The sequence below is a fragment of the Amphiprion ocellaris genome, chromosome 3 (assembly GCF_022539595.1).
Source record: "Amphiprion ocellaris isolate individual 3 ecotype Okinawa chromosome 3, ASM2253959v1, whole genome shotgun sequence".
NCBI lineage: Eukaryota > Metazoa > Chordata > Actinopteri > Pomacentridae > Amphiprion > Amphiprion ocellaris.
Window position 1 is genome coordinate 37,773,984 of NC_072768.1, and position 22,981 is coordinate 37,796,964.

The 22,981-nt window shown below is 35.2% G+C and overlaps 1 protein-coding gene across 1 annotated transcript; it reads right to left on the reverse strand.

Moving 5' to 3' along the window:
• Positions 1-1,217: 1,217 nt before the first annotated feature.
• On the reverse strand, positions 1,218-19,065 carry tat (tyrosine aminotransferase). The gene is made up of 12 exons (XM_023262037.3): positions 18,910-19,065; positions 16,894-17,189; positions 15,849-15,953; positions 14,582-14,649; positions 14,321-14,479; positions 12,897-13,035; positions 12,752-12,804; positions 6,999-7,151; positions 5,350-5,478; positions 4,612-4,695; positions 3,466-3,564; positions 1,218-1,813 (listed from the first exon to the last, which is right to left on the reverse strand). The coding sequence occupies exons 2-12, from the start codon at positions 17,186-17,188 to the stop codon at positions 1,673-1,675; spliced, it is 1,425 nt and encodes a 474-aa protein (XP_023117805.1). The 5' UTR covers position 17,189; positions 18,910-19,065; the 3' UTR covers positions 1,218-1,672.
• Positions 19,066-22,981: the final 3,916 nt, after the last annotated feature.

The window sequence follows — 22,981 nt, forward strand, 5'->3', positions numbered from 1 at the left end:
AACAATCGAGGTGCAACAAAATTTGTCTTCAATTTAAGTGTAAAGGGGGATGATAAAGGAGAGAAATGCAGAGTAAATATTCCAGTTAAAAGGGCAGAGTTCAAACACCAGAGTTATATGCAAATGTCTGAAAAATATCAAACAATACAAGTTGTTGTAGCATTAGTCCATCACATGTTATATTCTCAGGTTTTTTTTATGAGGATAACACTGAAACACACCACAGGAATGCAGGGGAAGCACAGTGCAGTGAAAACTTTGCATCAACATTTATTTGAACCTTGGGCTCACTCTTGCCTCTGGTTTCCCTTTTGGGCATTTTACATACATAAATTTATCATACAAAGCGAGTATATCTTTTGTCACCACCACAACAGGAAACATCATGTGGGTCAAAAGAAGACAGACGAGGTGATTTCAGGTGTGGAGGTGGAGAAAAATGCTGTTCTTGTGGACATTCTGAAATATAAAAAGCTAAATAAGAATTATAAAGTGTTGGATATGAAATCATAAAGTCTCAGTGTGATGGATGTGGTAGTAGGTGAGGTTAGGGAGTATTATGAAGGATCGAATTAATTTAGCCACATAACAAACACACAAAAAACTCACATATATTCTGTGTTTAACTGGAGTCTAATGCTGTTTTTACAGCAAATTTAAAGCAACAGCTGTTGTGCCAAAGTTAAAATATCAGCGTTATAGTACAGTTTAATTTATGGTGTGAATTCACGAGTAATTTGAATATTGAAATGTAAAACCATACAAGAGATCATCTAAATATACTAAATATTAAGGCTACGGCCTACATCATTATTAATTATAGGGTTTAACCTGAATAATTTACGATTAACTACAAAAATATGCATGAAAACCCCCTAAATCCAAGGATTCCCTGCAAGCAAACTTAGTTTTCATTTTTATTTAAATTATTTTTAAATTTGATGCATGTAAAATTGTAAATGACATTCACTTCAGTTTATCGTCAATTTCAACATTAAACTATAACACGCCCCCTTTTCACTGGAAATCACCCAATAAATTATAGAATTGTGTTGTGTAACAGCAAATATCTGCTCTTATATGCAGCACTGGATGGAAAACATCTGGTCAATGCTCCCTTGCAGAGTGTTTGTTTTCCAAATAATTTATTTACTGGTTCAGTTTGATAAAATGATCAGTTTAAAACCTTGAACTTTTTATAAATCCATCAACACCAGTCATTTCAACATGTTTTATTTGGTCACTATTAACAAAACTACAAACAAAATGTTGTGTCAGAACAACAAAAAAATACATCTAAATGTGATTTAACACAATTAACATCCAAATAATGTACAGAGAGAGTTGTGATTAGGAGCCTGTGCAGCTTCACACCGGCCAAGAATGCAGAAGATTATCAGTATATAAAAATAGATTTTGAAAAATGTAGCATAAAATGTGCAGCTTTATAATCCTGCAGCTGATACACCAATTATATAAATACACAAAAACACGTAGAGGTTAACATAAGTTGCCTGTATAAAATATAAATATTAGGTCTTCTCATTTCATACGGTTTACATCCAAAATTACACCCTCAGGTCTGTTGCTGACGAGCTTGTTGTTGTTGTTGCCACGGCGATGACGGCCTGTGCAGCAGATTTGTAACTGGTTGGTGGGATTGGTTGGAGGATCACTGGTCCAGGTCGTTGCTGTCGCAGCTGCTAGGTCGATAGTATCTCTGACAGAACTCTCTGATCCGAGCGCAGGCCTCCACCATCATCTCCTCCGGAACCGTCACCACGATGCGGAAGAAGTTGGGATACTCGAACGCCTGCCAGAAGAGACCAGGATTTATTTCAGGTTTACTTAAATTGTTTTATCTTCCCCCACTGGTTTTAACCCTCTGAACTCTGAGGATTTTTTTTTTTTTGCTCCTGTCACATTTTTCCTCAGTGTGGGCTCATTTTTCACTACCATGCACCTCTATGGAACCAGAACAACCATGAGGAAGGACAGAGAATGTCTTTTGTGTCGTAAAACACTACTGTCAGACCATAAATGATAGAAAAAGAAAGTGTTAGTTGAATTTCTTTGATTATTTGTTCTATAAAAATGTGAAAATAAAACCTGGAATCAACAAATGCAACATTTTCCAAAGTGTCCACAGGTGTTACTGACACTGGAAAAATAAATATTGACTCTTAGATATTATAGATAATTAACTATTTAACTTTTGAATTAGTTTTCATACTCGTCCTGAAACAATAAACATATAAATCATTTGCTCTATTTGACACTTTTTTTTATTTATATATATATATATATATATATATATATATATATATATATATATATATATATATATATATATATATATATATATACATGTATATTTTCAAAAAATATATTTATTTATTGTGTGTTTTTTTTCTTCATTTTCGTTATTCTTACTGTTTCAGTACATGTCACTGAGCATTATATTGTGTATAGTTGTGTTTGTGATAAATAAAGTTCAGGAATCTTGAATTGTCTCCTGTCTGCTCTGCACAAACACTTCCTGCAGTTCAGCCGAATCATCGCAGAATTTTTATCAAGCGACTGCTGGTCACAGCTGAGTCACTAATAGTTTCTTGTTTGTGCCAAAACGCACAGAATTTAAATTTTTTAAAGAATCTGATCAGTGAAAATGGTTTATTTTTTGTGGCTTTTTAAGTGATTTTGATGAAATATTGTGATTTTTTTTTTTTTTTTTTTTTGGTTAAAGTGGAACAAAAAATCACACATGATTCCTCCAAGGACCACTGAAAAGTTCAAAATCTAACTATTCTTTCTGTTGTTGCAGTTTCTGGCTGATAAATGGTGGTTTTTTAGTCACTACTTTTAGAGCATTACACAGTCAAGCTCCACGATACATTTGTGATCTTTTAATTCCATACACTTCTCGTCAGTCACTCAGATCTTCTGAACAAAAGTTTCTGACGGTACCAAAGACTCGCTACAAAACTGGAGGTGATTTCAGTCTGTTGCTCCTCGTTTGTGGAATGCTTTACCTCGATCCGTGAATCTGGCTCATTCAGTCGACTCTTTAAAAGTCAGCTGGAAACACAGTTTTTTAGAGAAGCTTTTGGTTGATGAAATGGTCGGTGACTATTTTAGTATCATGTTGTCGGGTATTTATGTGTTGTTTTATATTATTGTCATTTTGCATTGTATTGTGAAGCACTTTGTGAATCTTTTCTGTGAAAAGTGCTATAGAAATAAAGTTTACTTACTTATTTTGATGATCTTTTTAAAAATGAAGATGACTTTGAAGTGAGTTTTGGAGTTCAGAGGATTAATTAAATCTATACATTTTGGTTCAAACTTGAATTTATGTCATAATTTTCCTTTGAATTTTTATTTTTTCTATTCTGTCAGTTTGTATTTGAATGTTTTCACCCAGTTGTTCTGTTAAAACTGAGACTTAAATGGATGTGATCTTACCGAAGCAGGCAGACAGAAGACCGACTGCTCCGTCACCAGACGCTCCGTGAAATCCACGTCATTCTTAAAATCTGGAAAATGATCCATGTCGATCCCAACCTGGAAAAATATGAACACAGATAAGTTCCTCTGGTCCAAAAATTAAATTCAAACCTTCATTAATAATAATAATAATAATTATTATTATTATTATTTATTTATATAGCACACTTAAGAACAGCGTCGACAAGGCGATTTGACAGTTTGCAAACACAGAGCAGTCAGATAAAATAAATACTAAAAATGATAATAAATTAGATGAATAATTAGCTGGATTAGGACACATATCAAACTAAGGAACTAGGCAGTTTAAAAATTAAAGAATAAGAGCGAAGATTAAGAAAAGCTGGAAATTAAAAAATGAAAGAATTAAAGACGACATCATGACAAAGAACCAGGCAGCTAAAATGAAAATAAAGGAAGAGAGAACATATAAAATAAACACAGAATAAAACACTACAACTAATTAAAGCTAAAAGGAAACTTCACATAAAAACCAGACTATAAAAGTGGGTTTTAAGAGGTGATTAACAAAGTGACATTAAATTTAATTTATGTGTGATTTTTAAGGTACTTTTTGCTGTTTTTGTTGTCACCAAACTACTGTAGCTTCTTAAAAAATCACTAATGATGCTTGATATAAAAGTTTTTTGCTTCTTACTTACATACACAGTGATTACATTTCAGATTCTATCATATATTGTCACTTGTTGTAATTTACAGAAGCTTTTTTATTCATAGCAACACTTTCCTCAGATTGTGCCAATTTTATTTGTTTAGATTTAAGTTTAAATCACACCAATCATGAGTCATTAACCCTGAATGACAACATGTTTTCAGAAGTTTTGGCAAATTTATTAAAAAACTCCCACAAGTACTCCTATATTATAGTTAATTAAACACCTTGCTGCGAGTTAAAGTCATGCATTTAGATTCATACTTAAGTTAAAGTATAAAAGTATGAGCATTAAAATATACTTAAAGTGCTGAAAGGTTGGATTTTTGATGGTAAAATAGAACTAAACACTAAAGTAAATCTAGTGGAGTTAATTAAGATGCATCCCAGAATGTTAAAGAGCATTTATAATAAACATGTTTAATACTGACCATGAGGTACATGGCACCTGAAGGCATCACGGGGTTCAGTCCAGGGACGGTGGACAGTTCACTGAAGCAAATCTCTGAGTTGGACTGAAGAAAGAAAAAGAAAAAACAGTTGCATGTAGTAAAATGTACTAAAATCTATAAATACACATTAAAATGATATATTCCCATCATGATAAAGGGACTTTTTACATTATTTTTACACAGCAAAGCCGTAAAAAAAATCAAATTTTCAACTCTAAACTGTATTTTTGATCTTGTTTACTTTGTAAAATCTACATGTTTGCATGTTGTAACCAGAATATTAGAAACTTAACACTGCAGTTTTTTATTACAAATGAATTATAAACTAATTTAAAAATGCTTAAAATGTCCTTAAACAGCACATGGAGTCATTGTGGGAATCATTTTTAAAGGTGAGTTGAGCTGCAGATTCAGGTTTGTTCACTTTATAAACCATCATTTCTCTCATTGTTATTATAAAACTATCGACTAGTGCAGATTTAAGAATATAAATGACCCCATAAACATGTCAGATTTCTCTTTTAGGTTCTTGAAAACGTTTTACTTTCATCCGTGAAGCTTCTTTAGTTCTGAACTTTGTGACGATCCACTAATCTTACTAAAACCAACATTTTAAAGCTTTTATTTTGAAGGTATTCCAGTTAAAAACAGCACAGGAAGCATAAACCAGCCCCTGTAGCTCAGACTGAGGATGTTTTGTGGACTCTGCTGTTGTACCTTGAGGAATCTGATGGTGCTGTTGTAGAAGCTCTGAGGCGTGTTGTTCAGGATGCTCTCTAGCGCCCCCTGGACGATGCTGCAGGCTCCCAGAATACGCTGGGTCAGTTTCATCAAACCCTGTCGGATCTGCAGAGCAATCAGAGACATAAAAACAACCTTTAAATGTTTATCTGCACACATATTTACATGAAAATAATATCACCATAACAATCATGTACACATTTAGGAAAACTGTCGGCCTGAAAACGTTCATGTTTGTTCACTAAAATAAGAATAAATCCATAAAAAAATTGTAAAAATCTGGCAGAAAACTGTATAAACTGTGAAAATAGCACCAATTATCTCTAAAATAACAGTTTTTTTAAAAATATTCTTTTTAACCCCTAATACGGAGAATTTTTCTTTGAAACAATTTTTTGGGGAAAGTTAATTGTAAATTAATGTTTATTTTCTGTGATTTTTTTTCACTTTTCTTTTCAAAACTGGAAAAAAACTTTCAAAATGATTTACCATTTTTCAGCTCCTAATATTTATAACTTTCAGTTTAAATAACAGCAAGTATTTGTAAAATAATATTTTTGCTGACTTAAATACAGTAAAAGTAGTTAAACTTTATGGTCAAACATTGGATTGAAAGATCTTATTAGCTTTGCAAAAAATATTGATTTTAGACGTGGATGTTATTTACAATTTTCCATGTAAACTAATACTTATTTTTTTATATTACTATATTTTTTAAATTAAATTTTTAACTATATTATTTTTATTTTTACTAGTTATTATCTGCAAAGAAACAAACTGCGGAAATCTGCAAAATAACAGTAAATACTTTTTAAAATGGTTAAAAAGCAGTAATGTTTGACAGTGTTCTGCCTTATTTTGCACAAAGCTGCAGGAACTTCCCACAGATAAATCGGGGGTTTTTTGTTGCGCTGACTGACAGATTCAGGTCGTCTCCGGAGTTTTTGTGGTTCTGATTCTGGACAAATTAAAAACTTTTAGAAGTTTTCTTGGCTCCTTTTTCCTTTTTTTCTGAATCCGTGGTTGCAGTAAATAAAACCAAAAGTGGTGAATAAAATGTCAGGAATTCTGTTTTGCAGTTGTTGTTAAAGACGAAAACTAGGTCAACATCATAGTCAAAAAACCACATCGTTTAAGCTTCCTGTGACACATATTTCTGCGAGACTGACCTACTTTATTTGACATAATTTACGATATAAATACGACCCTAAAATAAAATTATTTCACTCTGAAGCAAAATCTAAAAACCCGATGCTCCAGTCGTCTGAATAAAAATAACATTTTAAACATTTGGCAGCTATAAGTTCCTGTATTCAGGTAAGAATCATCCAACTAACTGGTGTTTTCAGTGTTATTTAGGTGAACAGACACATTTCTGTATCAGTGTGTCTGGATTGAAGCATGGGAATAATGAGACAACACTGCCACCGTCAGGTCAGAGTGGGAATTACAACATTACTGCAAGAAAGTCGGTTTACTTTTTAGATAAAAACTTTGAAAATCAGTGTTCTTGACGTTTTCACAGCAAAAGTTTGAGACATTTATGTAGTTTTGGGTTGCTAATAACCCAACGTTTATGTATTTACTCGCCTCTTACTGGTTAAAGAATGAACATAAAGTCGTACCTCGGATCCAAACACGTCATTCCGGTCATGGATCAGGATCCATCCCATCCTCCAACCAGGAACCAGCCAGCGTTTGGCCAAACCGCCACAGGAGAGGATGGGAACGTCGCTGCTGAGAGATGCCATGGAAGGACAGTCGCAACCTGGAAACACCTGAGGAGGAAACAAAACAAAACAAAAACAACATGAGTCAAGTTTATCCTGTCTACACATATTTAAACACGGAGCTCATTTTTACCTGCATTTAACTCCTTTCAAGGCCTTTATACGTCTTTTTTTGTTAATACCAGCTGCATTTGTTCTAGTTTTTAAACTACACTTTACTACTGAGTGACTCATGTCTATTGGATGATTATGGTATCTTCTGTGTTAAAATGCTCCTTTTATTGTCTAGAGTTTGTTCTGATCAACCGTCTATATAATGTTACTTGAAAATAGTTGAAAATGACTAGAATTTACTGAGAAAATTGGTCAAAATGACATGAATGTTGTTTAAAATTACTAAGACATTATCAAAAATTGCTCAAATTTGTCAGAAATTACTAGAAATGTGTCCAAGGTGATTTCAAATTTGACAAAAGTGACTTAAACATTTGTCCAAAATGACTCAAAACTGTGCTTTCAGGTAAAAACTAAGACCTTTAAAATAAAAGTTACTGCCACCAAAATGTCACCATATGTGGCTCTGTCCAACTTTTTCCACTGTAAAATGACTAAATGTCACATTTTAAGGGATTATTCTAATGAATACAAATTAAAAGTCAGTGGTCTGGTTCACATTATATTCATTAATGTACAGAAATAACTAAATCAGGCAAGAAATTTCTAAATATTTTGATGCAGAAATTTTTTTTCCAGGACCTAATTTTGTTTTCAGATTAAATAAGAGCTTAACTTTCAACTTATCTTAATAAAACTAACATTTTAAAACATGTATTCTTATGAAATACTACTACTAAATAAGTCTTTATTAACAAGGCTCTTAAAAATGCAGAGTGGAACTGATGTTTGTGTTGCTTTCGGCATCTAAACTTGAAACCAAAGCAGGAACTAGCTCTTATTTTTGCTGTATTTCTATGGAAATAGCACTTAAACTGTGCATGTATTTACATATGTGTTCATTTTTTCATTGAGTTCCTCCTGAAGAGCAGCAACAGTTCAGAGAAGTTTCCCTCCACTGATACTAGAAGGCGGTAAAACTTCCTGAACACTAAAGTTATGTAATAATTATATTAAAACTCTGACCGACAACAGCAACTCCTGGATTATGTAACTTCTTGTGTGGAACAAGTCCACAGGAACCACAGAAAGCTGGTTCTCATTAGAACCGTACAGGAAGAGTGACGTGGAACCCGACACGGCCCACAATCCTATTGGTCGGTTCGGATCGGTGACATAACATCCTGTGATTTGAAGCATTCCTGGGCTCCTCTCGGTTCCAGTTAACACAGAATAAACCACATTAAAACAGAAGCAAAAGGCTGCTTTTAGACTGAAAATGCAGGAATTAGAATCATTTGTAAAAATACAAGTCGAAATTATTTGCCTTATTGTTATTATTATTATTTACAATTTTGGAAAAACATATTTACAGTGTAGTTATAATGACGGGCATAAATACCTGTATAAATAAAGGCAAAAAAATTAAATAATATCTGTAATTTATCAAAACAAGAAAAAAACAGATAATCTGTAAATTAACTGTTTAAAAATTATTGACTTTTTTTTAGAAAAAATGAATACTTCTGATTTACTTTGGACATAATTTACAGTTTGAGAATGTTTTTTTTCTTCTTCCCTCCTTCTGTTTTGCTTATCAAGTAAATAAAATAAAATGAATAGTAAAAAGCTAAATATTACACTCAATACCTGTCAAAAACATTCCTTTTATCAGTAAACTGACTTCAACTACACAGATTCTATCATTTTCTGCTGCTGACAACCTGGTTTCCCATCTGCCCAGGATGACTTTGCAGGATTTAATTTACTGCAGAGGGGAGGAAGGGCTCCGCCGTCGTAAAATAAAAAGGGCTCCCCCTCCATCGCCTCACCCCCAGACCAGCCTCCTCCCACCACGACGCCCCCCCATTCCTCCCCCATTCCTCCCCCATTCCTCCCCCATTCCTCCACGTCTCTACAGAACCAGACGTTGCTAATTGCAACCAGATGCAGCCCAGAAAGTGCTGAGTCATTGTGGTGTGTTTGAGTTCACAGTGAGATGATGATGATGATGATGATGATGAAGATGATGGGGGTTTGTGGATGAACTCAGTGACTCGAAACTTTTCCACTCACAACACTAAAAGAACTTTCAGCTTTCTAATAAACACGAGGCCGGATAATGAAAACAGCATTACAGTGAACTGAAAGTAGGCCGGATGACCTGAGGAGACTGAAGAATGTCTCAGTATTACCAGTAGAAAACGGAAAAAATGGAGAAAACTGATACTGTAAGACATTTTTTTAAAGCATTTTTAAAAAAAAAAAAACAATTTAGTGTTCATTCACAGATTGCCCCAGTGTTCTTAGTTTATAGACAATGACTGCTAAAATCACAGAAAATCAGATTAAATTTACACGTTAGCTGTAGATAAACAGGCCAAAACTGCAAAATAATGGTTTAATAAAAGGTAATTTGTTCTTTTACAGTGTGTGACCATAAAATTATAGGTTTATTATATTTAGATTAACCATTGTTTTCACCTCAGTTTTTAAACTTTACAGCACCTCACAGTTTTTAACATATTTTTATAGATTTTTATTTACTGGTATTTTTGACAGTTTTTCCCTGTTTGTTTGTTTGTTTGTTTGTTTTTTTAATTAATTACAGGTAATAATATTACAAATGTCCACCAAATGAACCTTCTCCTTTACAGTTTTCTGCTCCATATTCATCAATAATAGGTAATAAACTATCAAAGGCTTGACTGTCTCAGCTCACACATCAATGGTAGCATTTTTATTCCATGTTTTCTGTGTTGTTTGCTAACCCTACTCTAATCACAGTAGCAGGGTTGCTAATCCATGCTAATGTGATCTTTTTCTCAGCAGTAGAAGCTAGATATTTAGCTGCTGTTACTGCTGACCAAGAGGACAAACTGACTGATGGAAAAAAGTCAAGAAAAAAGTAAAAAATCTGGACCACTATCTCCAAAGCTCATTCCAAGAAGTCCTAAGTCAAATCACAAGTCAAGACTAACAAGTCTCAAGTCAAGACTAACTACTCCCAAGTCAGGACTAGCAGGTTTCAATTCAATTCAACAATTCCAACTATTCTAAGTCCAGAGTCAAGACCACTACCACTGAAGTCCACTCAAAGAAGAACCAAACCAAACTGCAAACCAAGACTAGCTAGTCTCAAATCAAGTCCACAGACAAGACAAGCAAATCCCACGTCAAGACTAATAAGTCTAAAGTAACCTCCCAAGTCAAGTTCCAAGAAGGACTAAGTTAACTCACAAATCAAAACCAGAAAATCAATTAACAATAACGGCATGTTTTAGTATTCTGGATTATTTGAAACTTGATGGGTGGGACGTAAAATGTCCTCCAATTCTGGAATGACCCAAATGCATCCAGATCTTGTTCATGATATCGTATTTTTCCGGAACTTCGTGGAACCAAATGTGCAGATTTACTATTGTTCTAAGTCACATCGGGTCACGTTTCAGGTGGGTTGGTTCACTGACCTACTTTTCTGCTGCTGTTGTTAATTTAACGTCATAAATGTGACTTTCAAGGTAATTAAAGGACTTGGCCTCGTAAAAGCAAATACCTGAACCATAACCAAACACTGTCAGTGGAAAACTACCACGCTGGATATTTCAACTTTACCTTGTTTCTGGTGTCGGGCAGAAAAACAAGCCACTGCACGTCTGTTCATGTTTACCTGACCTTCAGCTTCCAACTGACCGGTACAGAGTTTACAGAAATGATGATTCGGACCCAATGTGCTTATAATGTTTTCTCAAAGCAAACATTTCAATTTACCCGTCTTCATACTTAACCTTCTGCAAAAATCAATATAAAACTAAACTACACTCTGAAAGTAAGGTATTTCCTCCTGAAAAGGTCAAAAAATCTAATTAAATATATTCATATATCACATTTAAAGCAACCTGAAGTGACCAAAGTGCAACAAAACTATGATCAAAACATCAAGCCAGAATAAAACTACTAAAATCAAAATCTCAAACTGAAAAAACAGATTAAAATACTGAAACCAACTTGTAAAAAAGAAAAATGGAAAAAAATATGTAACATAGAGACAACAAAAGTAGCCAAAAGACATAAAAAACGTGGGTGTCTTGAGGATTTAATTGTGAGAGGAAATGCTTTTATTTTGATGGAGCCATTAAGTTTTGCTGTTCTTCTTCAGCTTGAGTTTCATTTTTACCCACTGTTTGAGTTGATTTGGGAAAATATAATTATCTGGTTTGTTTCTAATTATATTTTTGGGCTGTACTAGAAGACATATCGATGTTTTAAACTTTTAAACTCGAGCAGTTTTTGGCCATTTTTTGCTTCTGTTCATTTTTGCCCACTGTTTAGGTTGATTTAGGAAAATATTTTTGTCTGGATTGTAGATCTCTTATTTTGCACATTTAGATGTTTATAATGTTACTTTTGGACTTTGCTAGAACACGTTTCCGTGTTTTAAACTTTTAAACTCCAGCGGAGAATGTATTTACTCTTATTGTTATTATTATTATTATTATTATTATTATTATTATTATTATTATTATTATTATTATTATTATTATTATTATTATTATTATTATAATTTTTGTAATTTTATGGTTTTGCCCTTGATTTTCATTTGGTCTAGTTGTTCTTTTTCTTTATTTCAATATGGCATATTTTGGTGCTTTTATTTTGTTATTTGGATACATTGCTGTTTGTTGTATTGATTTATTTTGCACTTTTTTATGATATTTAACTCTGTTTCTTTACTTTTGATCCTCTGCTTTTTTTTTTTTTTTTTAGATTGATACTTTCTTCCTTTTTGCACCTATTTTTGCAAATTCCCATCCTGTTTCAGTTCTTTCTGTCAATTTTTATTTTTGTAAAAATTAACTCTGTCTTGATTTATGTGCACATCTTCTGCACCAGATATCTAAAATTGCATATTTATCCTCCTGATTCTGTTGTTTTTTACTGTTTTGCAGACAGATCCTTTTGCTTTCTGCACACATTTTTGTGGCTCTCTGACTGATAACTGCACCAGATATCTAAATATGCAAAATCCTCCTCCTGTTTCAGTTGTTCTTTGTTTTTCTTTACTGTTTTCTTGTCTTTTACACATTGATCCTGTCTTCCTTTTTGCACAGTTTTGCAACTTTCACTTTCTGTTTCAGTTCTTACTGTGTATTTTTACTGTTTTCAAATTAACTCTGTCTTGTTTTATGCACGTTTGCACATCTTCTGCACCAGATATCTAAAATTGCACATGTCCCTCCTCTCTCAGTTGTTTTTTACTATTTTATAAACTGATCCTGTTGCTTTTTGCACGTTTTTACCGACATATCATGACAGCACTGCAGTAAACTCTCGTTGTGGTATAAATGAACCTGATGTGACTTCCACTGTTTGCCCCTGCTGACCTTCCTGACTCACCACATAACCCCTAATCCCTCCTGTGCTGATGTGGGCTTGTTACCCCACCGCCCAGAGCCGGGGCAAATGAACCTCTGTGGTGAAAAATGTGCCTCGCTGGTGATCCCAACCTGCACCTGAGATGTTGCTTTACTCACCATGTCGCCGTAGATCTCATCAGCCAGGATGGGGACGCAGTGTCTGGAGGCCACTGGAGGGAAATAAAACAGAAGTGTCATTGTTTTACTCCTTCATTAGCTCATTTCTTGTCCTAGTTTAGAAGTTCTTGCAGGTGAAACGGACCTTTGATGATCTTCTGCAGGTGCTCCTTGGTGAAGACGGAGCCGCAGGGGTTGGAGGGGTTGGTGACGATCAGGCAGGACGTCCTCTCGTCGATCAGACTCTCCAGGTGCTGCAGGTCGATCTCCCAGGACTTCTCAGGCTGTCAACCAGAGACATAAGTCAGGATGAAGACGGAATGATTAAAAAAACCACTCACTGATGATGTTCAGGGGCTAAAATGAGTGTAGACTTCAGGAGGGATGCAGGAAATCGCTAAAGTTTTGCACCTTTACTCCACATTTACAGCTCTGAGTGTCCTTGAGTGTTTCATTTCCCTGCACTTATAACTTAAACTGCTCCAGAACTAAAGATTCTGACAATAAATCGTTCACAAAACACGATTCTTTGCTGTAAATTTGACAGTTTTCACAAGCACAGACGCAAAAAAACGAGTTGATACATTCATTTGAAGCTTTTTGACGAACATTATTGCAAAAATTCATACGTAGGAGAGACAAATGCATCTAAGACTTTCAAAAAGATTCTTGCACACTGTCTGACTTGCAGAAAAATGTCTTTATAATTGTAAAAAAGCCTCTAAAGTTTCTTAGAAAAGCTGCCAGATAAACGTAGTAGAGTGGAAGTAGAAAGCAGCAAAAAATGTAAATTGAAGTATTTACAAGTACCTTAACACTGTATGGAAGTACAGTAGTTTCCACCACTTATTCACTAAACAGTCAAAGTAAAAACCCAACACTGAGCCAATAAAAACACATTTTACAGACAGATAAGTTAAAATAGTTTGATTAATTACATGTGGAATCATAAATTCTGCTCATAAAAGTTTCTGTCAGCAGCATAAACATCATGTTTTTGGAAATAAGTATCAATTATTTAGCAGATTTTGATGCTTTGTGGATAAACGCAAACTCATTTAAAGGCTTGTTTCACCCAAATTGCAGCTTAAAGTTCCCCAATTATCTCCAGTTCTACTGTGTGGTTCCTCTTTATAGTACTGTGTATGTAAAAATTACTTATTTAGACTAATTTAGATTTAAAAACAAGTAATATTTAAGCATGCTTGGTCAAGCTGTAATGTTATTTTTCTTTTGGAAACCGCTTTCATCTCGTTTTAAGGACTTGACGCAAATTTCCACTTTATAAAAAAGTAGTTGTGAGTAGAAATAGATAAATCACAGCACTCTGTAGAGACATTGGTAACGTGTTTGTTGTTAAATCTGACAATAAAAGTATTTAAATATGCTCTAAATGAATAAAATTTTATGGAACTGATTGATAAATTGTGCTAGTTTGAGATTTCTACATTGAAGTTTTGCAGGATTTTTTAATCTGTGATGCAAAAGTGTTTAAATTCAACCTGTTTTTCCAGGTTTAGTTCAGCTGAATGGAGCTGCAGAGATAATATAAAACTCCGACAAACTCACCAGCAGGTTGTAGAGTTTGACCTCGATGCCCATGGAAACCGCCAGGGTCTTATATAAGGAGAAGCCAGGACAGGGCACCAGGATGTTGTCTCCGGGGTTACAGAGGACACTGATAGCCAGGTCGATGGCCTGAGAACAGCCGCTGGTCAGAATCACATCCTGACGGGGGACAGACGGACTTTAGTTCAGCTTTTATTGATTTTGGCTCCAATAGACTCATTTTACAGACATACGTTGACCTAATTACTAAAAGAGACTCACGTCGGCCTCCAGCGGCGCCTGAGAGCAGCTGTAGAAGTTGGCCACTGCCTCCCGACTCTTCAGGTAACCTGCAGCAGAAAAACACACTTTCTAACTTCCTGCTGCAGTTTAAACATTTAATGCATCTGTGCTTCTGCTTTCAGGCCTCATGGAACCAACTGAAGGAGGTTTTTCTCCACTGTTGACTCATTTTTCACTCCTGAACCTCTTATGGAAGCAGCACAACTGAAGGGTTTGGAAGCAGACTGGTCTAACCCACTTTTTGCAGTTTTTTGAGAAAAATGGGTTCAAAGTTTTTTGTTTTCAAGAATGGTTTAACATTCCGCTGTAATGCTATATTTGGGCTGTGGGTTAGACCACTCGGTTTCTCACCCCCTCACTTATGCTGTATTGTTAGCTGCTTTCTATGATTATAGCCAGGTAGTGCAGCTTTTTACCAACTTGTAAGCTACAAATATGTGAAATTAGGAGTTTTTAGGTGCAACTTCCAACCCCGTTGTCTTTTTATTACAACCAATGTGAATCATCTGAGCATTAACGCTCATTTAAACTCATTTCCTTGACTAATTATTTACTATCATAGTAACATGGGAGCTGTTTCCACCTTGAATAGATGCCAGTAAAATGTTTATTTAACCCTCTGAACTCCAAAGCAGCAGTTTCTGTGTGACTTTCTTTTACTGCTGTCACAGTTTTACTCACTGTGATTCATTTTTCACTGCAATGTAAAGTCCTGCAGCTTCATGGAAACAGAACAACCATGAAGAAGGAGAGACTATGAAGAAATGTCTTCTGTGCAGAATGACATAAATGATAACTAATGAAAAACCTAAGTCAGAACGATACAAATTATGAAAAAAAATGTCTCTACTCTGTTCATCCTCTGTAGAAAGATGTTTCTCCATGCTGAATGTATCTCCAACAACTTCTCCTCTGTTCACTGTTTCTGAGCCATGCTGCATTTATTTTATTCATCCAGTAGCTTTGATTTTCCTCTCAGTCTCTCTGTGGAAACACTGCCTGCAGTTCAACCTTTTCAGTTTCACGACTCTAAACTTAGGTTTGGTTCCTTTTTCCTGACGTCACAGATGTGAAGTTGAAAATCTGATGTTTCTTTCTGGTTTTACAGTTTCTGGCTGATAAATGGTGTCGATTTGGACTTTTTTTTTTAACAAGATAGCACGTTTTAAACTCAGTGGCAGGTTTTGAGGTTCAGATGATTAAAACAACATTAATATTCTTTACTTTCCTGCTCAGAGCGACTCACCGACAGAAGGGGCGTAGCCGTTGAATTTCTGGGAGTCGACGGCGTCTCTCATGGCCTGAAGAACGGCTTCATCTGTAGGGAGGTTTCCAAACACGGTGGGGTCGCCTGAGGAGGAAAGGAAGGAAGAAGTATGAAGGGAACAACAAAAGTTCTGCATAAAGATCTTTAAAAAATAGAAACAACTGGTAGAAACTGAAAGAGCAAGAGGCAGCTGCACACGTATGAGGAACTACATGTGAAATACACGTCAGTGTAACATCCGATATTTGATTTTTATCTCATTTTTCAGGAACAATATTTCCTTTCAATCTCATTTTTCAGGTGCAATATTTTATTTTATCAAATTTTTCAGGAATAATGTTTCAGTTTTATCTCATTTTTCAGAAACAAAATTAAATTTTATCTCATTTTCAGGTGCAAAATTTCCTTTATATCAATTTTTCAGGTGCAATATTTCTTTTGTATCTAATTTTTCAAGAATATTTTATTTTTATCTAATATTTTGGGTGCAATATTCCACTTTAAATAGATTATCAGGAAAAATATTTCATTGTTATCTAATTTTTCAGGAAAAATATTTCATTTTTATCTCATTCTTCAGGTACAATATTTTATTTGCATCTAATTTTTCAGGAATAATATCTCAGTTTTATCTCATTTTTTTTATTTTTATCTAATTTTTCAAGTGCAATATTTCATTTTTATCTCATGTTTCAGGAACAGTATTTTATTTATATGTCAGTTTTCAGAAAGATAATTTCATTTTTATCTCATTTTCAGGAACAAAAAAGCATTTTTCTATTCTAGCCTTATTTTAGCCGTCTTTTTAAATGATTATATCTTCTTGCTTTTCTTACATTACATCATTTTGTTGTTTCTGTCTAATATCTGGCACAAGAACTTCGTCCAGGATTAATAAAGTTTTATCTTGTGTTTTCGACCAACACACACAATATCAGTGCAAAATGCTGCACATAGATGAGGAGTATCATGAAGAAACTGATATATTTATGGACGTAATAGAGGAGAACTGATGTGAACCCACCTATGGACAGGGCAATCATGGGCTTGTCCGGGTTCGGGCTCAGCTTCATGCCGTCCACGATGGCCCTGATGGGGTTCAGCGTGTTGTTGGCCATCTCTGAAGGCTTCACCTCCCACCTCTGCCGGCGGCTCTTGGTTTTAGCCGGATACAAGCTGCCGTTGACGCTGACGTGGTGGAAGCTTCCGTGCACCGTCTTCCCGTTCACGCCGCCTCCGTTCAGGGTCTTCCCGTTGACAGCGGCCTTACCCAGGACGCCGTTTCCGTTCATCTTGACCAGGTAGGACTTGTTCTCCATCCTGGAGGTGAAGAAGAGGAAAGTGAATCTGATTCTTTTACTTTAACTACACTTTTAACTGCACTCTGTTTATCTGACAAACCTGCATTCACCTTTTTACCTCCAACAAGCATCAAAATATCCTGAAAGTAACCAAAAGTAAAAGTACTCCACATGCAGAATAAACTCATTTCAGAATAAAATACATCAAACTATTGCATTATAAATAGTGATGCATTAATATTGAAGCTGTTAAAGGTGATTTAATGACTTTATATCTATGAATTCCCCCTCAGGAATCAATAAAGTTTCATATTAATCAATAATATTACATGATATATATGTTTATTGATTACATATTTTTATAAATCCAATAAAAATCTATTTTAAAAATCCACTGAAAGTCTATAAAAGTACATAAAATTTTTGTCATTGGTACTTTTACAAGGTGTTCTGATGTTTTTGCTGCAGTTTTCCTTCATAACTGCTGCAAAAAATGTCCAAAAATTGACGTTTTATGCATAAAAGAAGAAATATTTCATCAGATTTTCTTTCAGATTTTTATTTTCGTCAAAAAATCAAAGTAAAAATATCTTAAACTTACGTCAGTAAATGCACTCAGTTTTTTTCCATCAGTCTTTACAGCCATATTAGAAAATATAGCAGCTTTTTACAGATTAAACTTCTCATAAAACACTCAACTTTAACATGCATCAGTACTAATAATCCAATAAAAGTCTATAAAAGCACGTAAAACCTTCACTGTTGATACTTTTACATGGTGTTCTGACTTTTTTGCAGATGTTTTCCTTCATAATTGCTGCAAAAAGTGCCAAGAAACTGCTGTTTCATGCATAAATAAAGAAATATTAAATCAGATTTTCATTTTACTCAGGATTTATTTAATGTCGAAGCTTCTACAGGTGATTTAACTATTTTATATCTGCATGGCAGCTTGTGAATTTACCCTCAGGGATCAATAAAGTTTAATATTAATCCATATTATATGGTAATTTAATTATCATACATGGATATTTTAAAAACCCAAGTCTGGAAAAGTTGTCAGATAAATCTAGTGGAGCATAAAGTGCAATATTTGCAGAAAATGTAAGTACAAATACCCCAAAGTTACTTGAGTAAATGTACTTAGTTACTTTACATCAGTCATTACAACTATAATATAAATTAAACTCCCCAAAACTATATAAAACACTCAACTTTAACATGCATCAGTACTAATAATCCAATAAAAGTCTATAAAAGCACATAAAATCTTCACTGTTGATACTTTTACATGGTGTTCTGACTTTTTTGCAGCAGTTTTCCTTCATAAAAATGCCACAAAATTCCCGTTTCATGCATAAAAGAAGAAAATTAACAAAGAATATTCATTTTGCATACTCAGATTATCATCAGATAATCGTTTTAGGCAGAAATTCTTGCAGAATTCCGACTGAATCGTGTTTTATTCGTTAATTTTTTTAAATTTTTTTTTTACTATTAAACTTCACTGGAGCAACAACAAGGAGAATCGCTGCACAGAAAACGCCACATTCTCTGCAGACATAATGAATTAATTTATCATCCTGCAAAACTAATGAACTTTGAGAAGTGAAGCATCAAAAAATGCACAAAACAGAATAATTAAGTTGCATTTTTGCTGCGCATCACTAATTAAATGCGCATTAATGCATCTCGCAGCTTAAATGTTAAACCATTAATTCGTGTATTTTAAAACTTACCTTGATAAATATTAAATACAAAGTCTCCAGAGACAAAAAGCAGCAGCAGATTAATGATCCGTGTGAGAGAATTTGGTGAGTATTGGGCGACAGGATGCATTAAAGTCGGTTTTATAACGAAGCGCCGAAAATGGGTGTCGAGCCCTGCCCAAAAGTGGATTGGTGGAGGCCGAGGGTTGTGCCATTACACCCCTCTTACATCACTAACCAGAACCATACCACCTTAACGTGACGGGGGCGGAGGGGGAGCAGCACACCTCTGTGCGTCATGCGTCAAAACAGAACAGGCGCAAAGTGCGGATCTGTGAGTAGCAGCAGCAGGATGAGACAGACAGATATCAGCCGTGTCTCTGGTTTACTCCTAAAAAACTCACTGATAATAACTGGAAACACATGGATTATAAAAGGAAACTGCAAATATGAATCCCACAATAGAGGTTTTCCACTTTGTTTCCCTTTATTATAATGGAAACCAGTAATATTTTAATTTTGTGTTGTGGATCCAGATTCTTACACAACATCATCCCCCCTCCTCCCTCACTCATCTAATAACTTCCATCCTTCTGGTCATCAAACAAACACCCAAATGTTTTATTATTATTCTCCTTAAATCCAATCAAATCTACAATTTCAGCTGATTCTTGTGGTTTTAGTGCCATAAAATCTTCAAAAAGAGTCTTTTATGTGGATAATTATTCCTCATTTCCAAGAAAATTAACCCTGAATCTGTCCTCTGAGCGTTAATGTAACATGTCTCACGTCCATTATTACAAGCTGGCGGGATTTTTATCTGACTTATCGTCCATAGATGTTGCGTAATGAGTGACGCAGCTGCAGATACAGTAGATCCAGAATGAATCAGGACCGACGTGACGATCAGGTGTGGTTTAAAGATGATCCCGTTGTCGTGACTCATCTGATGACTCAGCTTTCCAGTTTGTTGTTGGTTCTTATTGGGTGTCAGCGTTTGCGTTCCACTTTCAGGTTTTATTGTTTTGTTGTTAAATATACATAGTGTCACCAAAAAGTTCCGAGACTGCACTTCTGACTTAAATTTCATCACCATAGTAGTTTCCTGGGCAGCGATACTCTGCTCCCAGTGCTCCTGTCGCATTGCAGACACTCAAAACTCCTAGAAAGTTCTCTAAAGTCGATGTTTTACTACCAGTGTCCAGTTATGACAGTGGCAGCTAGGCGCAAATTTTATTTTACGAAGTTCACAAGAGTCTGCATCTGTTTGCAGATGCTTAATGGTGACGTTACAACAAGTGTAATACTACGTACACATGGAACATGTACATGTACACTACTGTTCAAAAGTTTGGGGTCACTTAGAAATGACCTTATTTTTGAAAGAAGAGTCTTTTTTTCAATGAAGATAACATTAAGTGAATCATAAATCCAGTCTAACACTACACCAAAACACTTCACCAAAAAATCAACCAAAATCCAGCGAATTTCACTGGATTTTGGTTGATTTTTTTGGTGAATGTTTTTAAAGAAAATATTAGAAGTTTTACTGATATGTATGTATTCACTTTAGATATTTTTAGGATTTTTTGGAAGATTTTTGCTCATTTTTTGAAAAATATTTACAAGAATTTTCTTTTTTTTTTTTTTTTTAAATTAAACTTTGAAGGGAAACTTTTAAGGAATTATTGGAATTTTCTTCCTAAAGGTTTAGCAAATTTTCAGAAATTTGGGGAATTTTTTTGGCTGAATTTTTGAATTTTTTCCAAACCAGGAAACAATATTTTTTTGATGCCTGTAAATGAGGACAACAGGAGGGTTAACTCTTGTTTTTAAGTCAGAAGGGGACTTATTGTCCTCAATAAAACTACTTTTAACGTGACTAAGTGTCATGGTGAGTCAGCCGCCCAAACATAAAATTACTTTTTCATGACGTCTATGACACACCAAGGCTCATACCGAGTCAACAAAACATGTTATGGCTTCCTGTGTTGCGGTGCCTCCAGACTGTCCGGTACATTGTACTAAATCAATACGTCGGACGGACAAACAGCAGTTTAGTCAAAACACACTGATAGTGCTGTAAACACGAAGCACATCTTCACCATCATCACGTGTTTCAAACACTCGGTACAGTGAGCAGGCTAAAAAAAAAAAAAAAAAAAAAAAACAGAAACAAAAGCAGGTCAGACTTGAATAACATGTGTGGGAAACTTCTCCTTACATAACATCCAGCTTCTTCATGGAGTTTTCCAGCTCAGCATCGGTTCATTTTACAGTCCTTTTGATATAATGTGGGTGAAGGTCAGGAGGGTTCTGTGAGTTATGGCATGGAGGGAAAACTGGGGCAGTAAAAACACTGAAGGGGCCACGGAGTTGTTGATTTTTTTGCCATGTAAAAGACCACGTGTCCAAAAAATCATAATCTGTCCAAGTGTTGTGGACTTCTGAACACTAGAATGCAGAAAGCAGCCACACAGTGCCATGAACTGCAGGTTTCTACTGCTTGTTTCTACTGTATTTGTGTCTGGAACAAGCATTTTCTTACTTAGTTAGCTGGAATTACCGCAATTTTTAAGGAATAAAGTTCACCATATCTGTAGTTTAGCTTATATTCAGTGAAATTTAAAGCGATGAAAATAAATCCCAGACAAGATTTGAAGCACTTTGTGTGGTTGGCCTGAATGTACACTACAATACAACTATAATCAGGCTTGTACTGCATATAAAACAGAAATTTATGGATGATTTTTGCTTTGAAACCCTTAAATTGTACTTCTGGAAAACTTTGGTCAGGAACAGCTCCACAACTGGACAACTCTGGCCTCTATTATTGGAGGTTAGAGATTGAGGCTAGACCTGGAGACATATGGGAGAAATCAGAAACACAGCAAGGCATTCAGACAGCATAAAACATGACGGACACCCGCTAATATGAAAGAACAAAACTCCTGTAGACTCATCTCAGTTTTTCTCCCCTAGATGGATGAAGTTTTGTTTGTTTCTTCTTCATCTTCCAGGTTTAAAAAAAAAAAAAAAAAAAAACACAGTTGGCAAACAACTGGGCTGCGTTCCAAATCGCAAACATTGTACTTTCTGTACATACTACTGCTGCCCTCAGAAAGTACAAACTGTTCCATGCAGTGTGCATACAATTGGAATATGTTTCTGGGTCATAATACTTCACATTAAACTTATCATGCTCTGAGTCTGTATCATCTATTTAAGTAAGTTTCTAAAGGGCTAATCATTGAATATTTCTTCTCTGCTGGAGGCATTTAATCATTTAAATCTGCTGGGAACTATTTTTATTAGTTACTATTAGTCCTCAACAAATTTTAAAAAATATCTGATATTAAACTCCAAAAATGGCTTCTCAGGTAAGATGTTTGGGTTGGCAGCAAATAAACTAAATTCACAGGTCTGAAATCATGCTAAATTATCAAAAATTCTGCCAAAATAGTTCAGAGAATGTAATTTTGGGTCCCAAATAACAATCTGACATGACACAAACTGACCCAGACGTTGCTAGGAAACATGAATCTCTCCCCAGACCTCCACTGATCCCACAAGAAAACCAAAGAACAAACTGCTGAGATGAACAGCTGCAGTTCCAGGTAACACTTCCTGTGCTCGGCCTGTGTTCGACTTTCTGTGAACTGTTTCATTCAAGGCCACATTTCCTAATCGATGCTGGGGTCAAAGTAGCCGATGTCCTGGTTTTACCTCCTCCAGAGGCTGGACGAATCCACGGCTCTCTTTGAGTCAATATGCAAACAGAGGCGACCCCAGTGGCAACCCTTTGCTTGTTTGTCTGTACACACTTGTACAGATGTTTGATGACTGATCTGCAGACGGTCGGACTCATGTCGAACTGCTGAGCTGATTGGCTGATTAAGGAGACGGACAGACGGCTGGACTCTCAGTGGGCGGGTCCACAGTTCCAGTGTGACTTTACTGTCTTCACTCACCACATGACTTCATTAATCCTCCTGCTGTCTTCATTTACAGGCACCAAAAAATAGTTTCCTTGTCTGAAAAAAATCAAAAAATTCAGCAAAAAAATGTCCCCAAATTTCTGAAAATTTGCAAAACCTTCAGG

Excerpts from the sequence above, each read along its gene's own strand:
- tat (XM_023262037.3), bottom strand. The coding sequence starts at position 17,188 with ATGGAGAACAAGTCCTACCTGGTCAAGATGAACGGAAACGGCGTCCTG. Across the intron at positions 15,954-16,893 it reads CATGATTGCCCTGTCCATAG|GCGACCCCACCGTGTTTGGA; the intron begins GTGGGTTCACAT and ends TTTCCTCCTCAG. Across the intron at positions 1,814-3,465 it reads TCTTCTGTCTGCCTGCTTCG|GCGTTCGAGTATCCCAACTT; the intron begins GTAAGATCACAT and ends CTCTTCTGGCAG.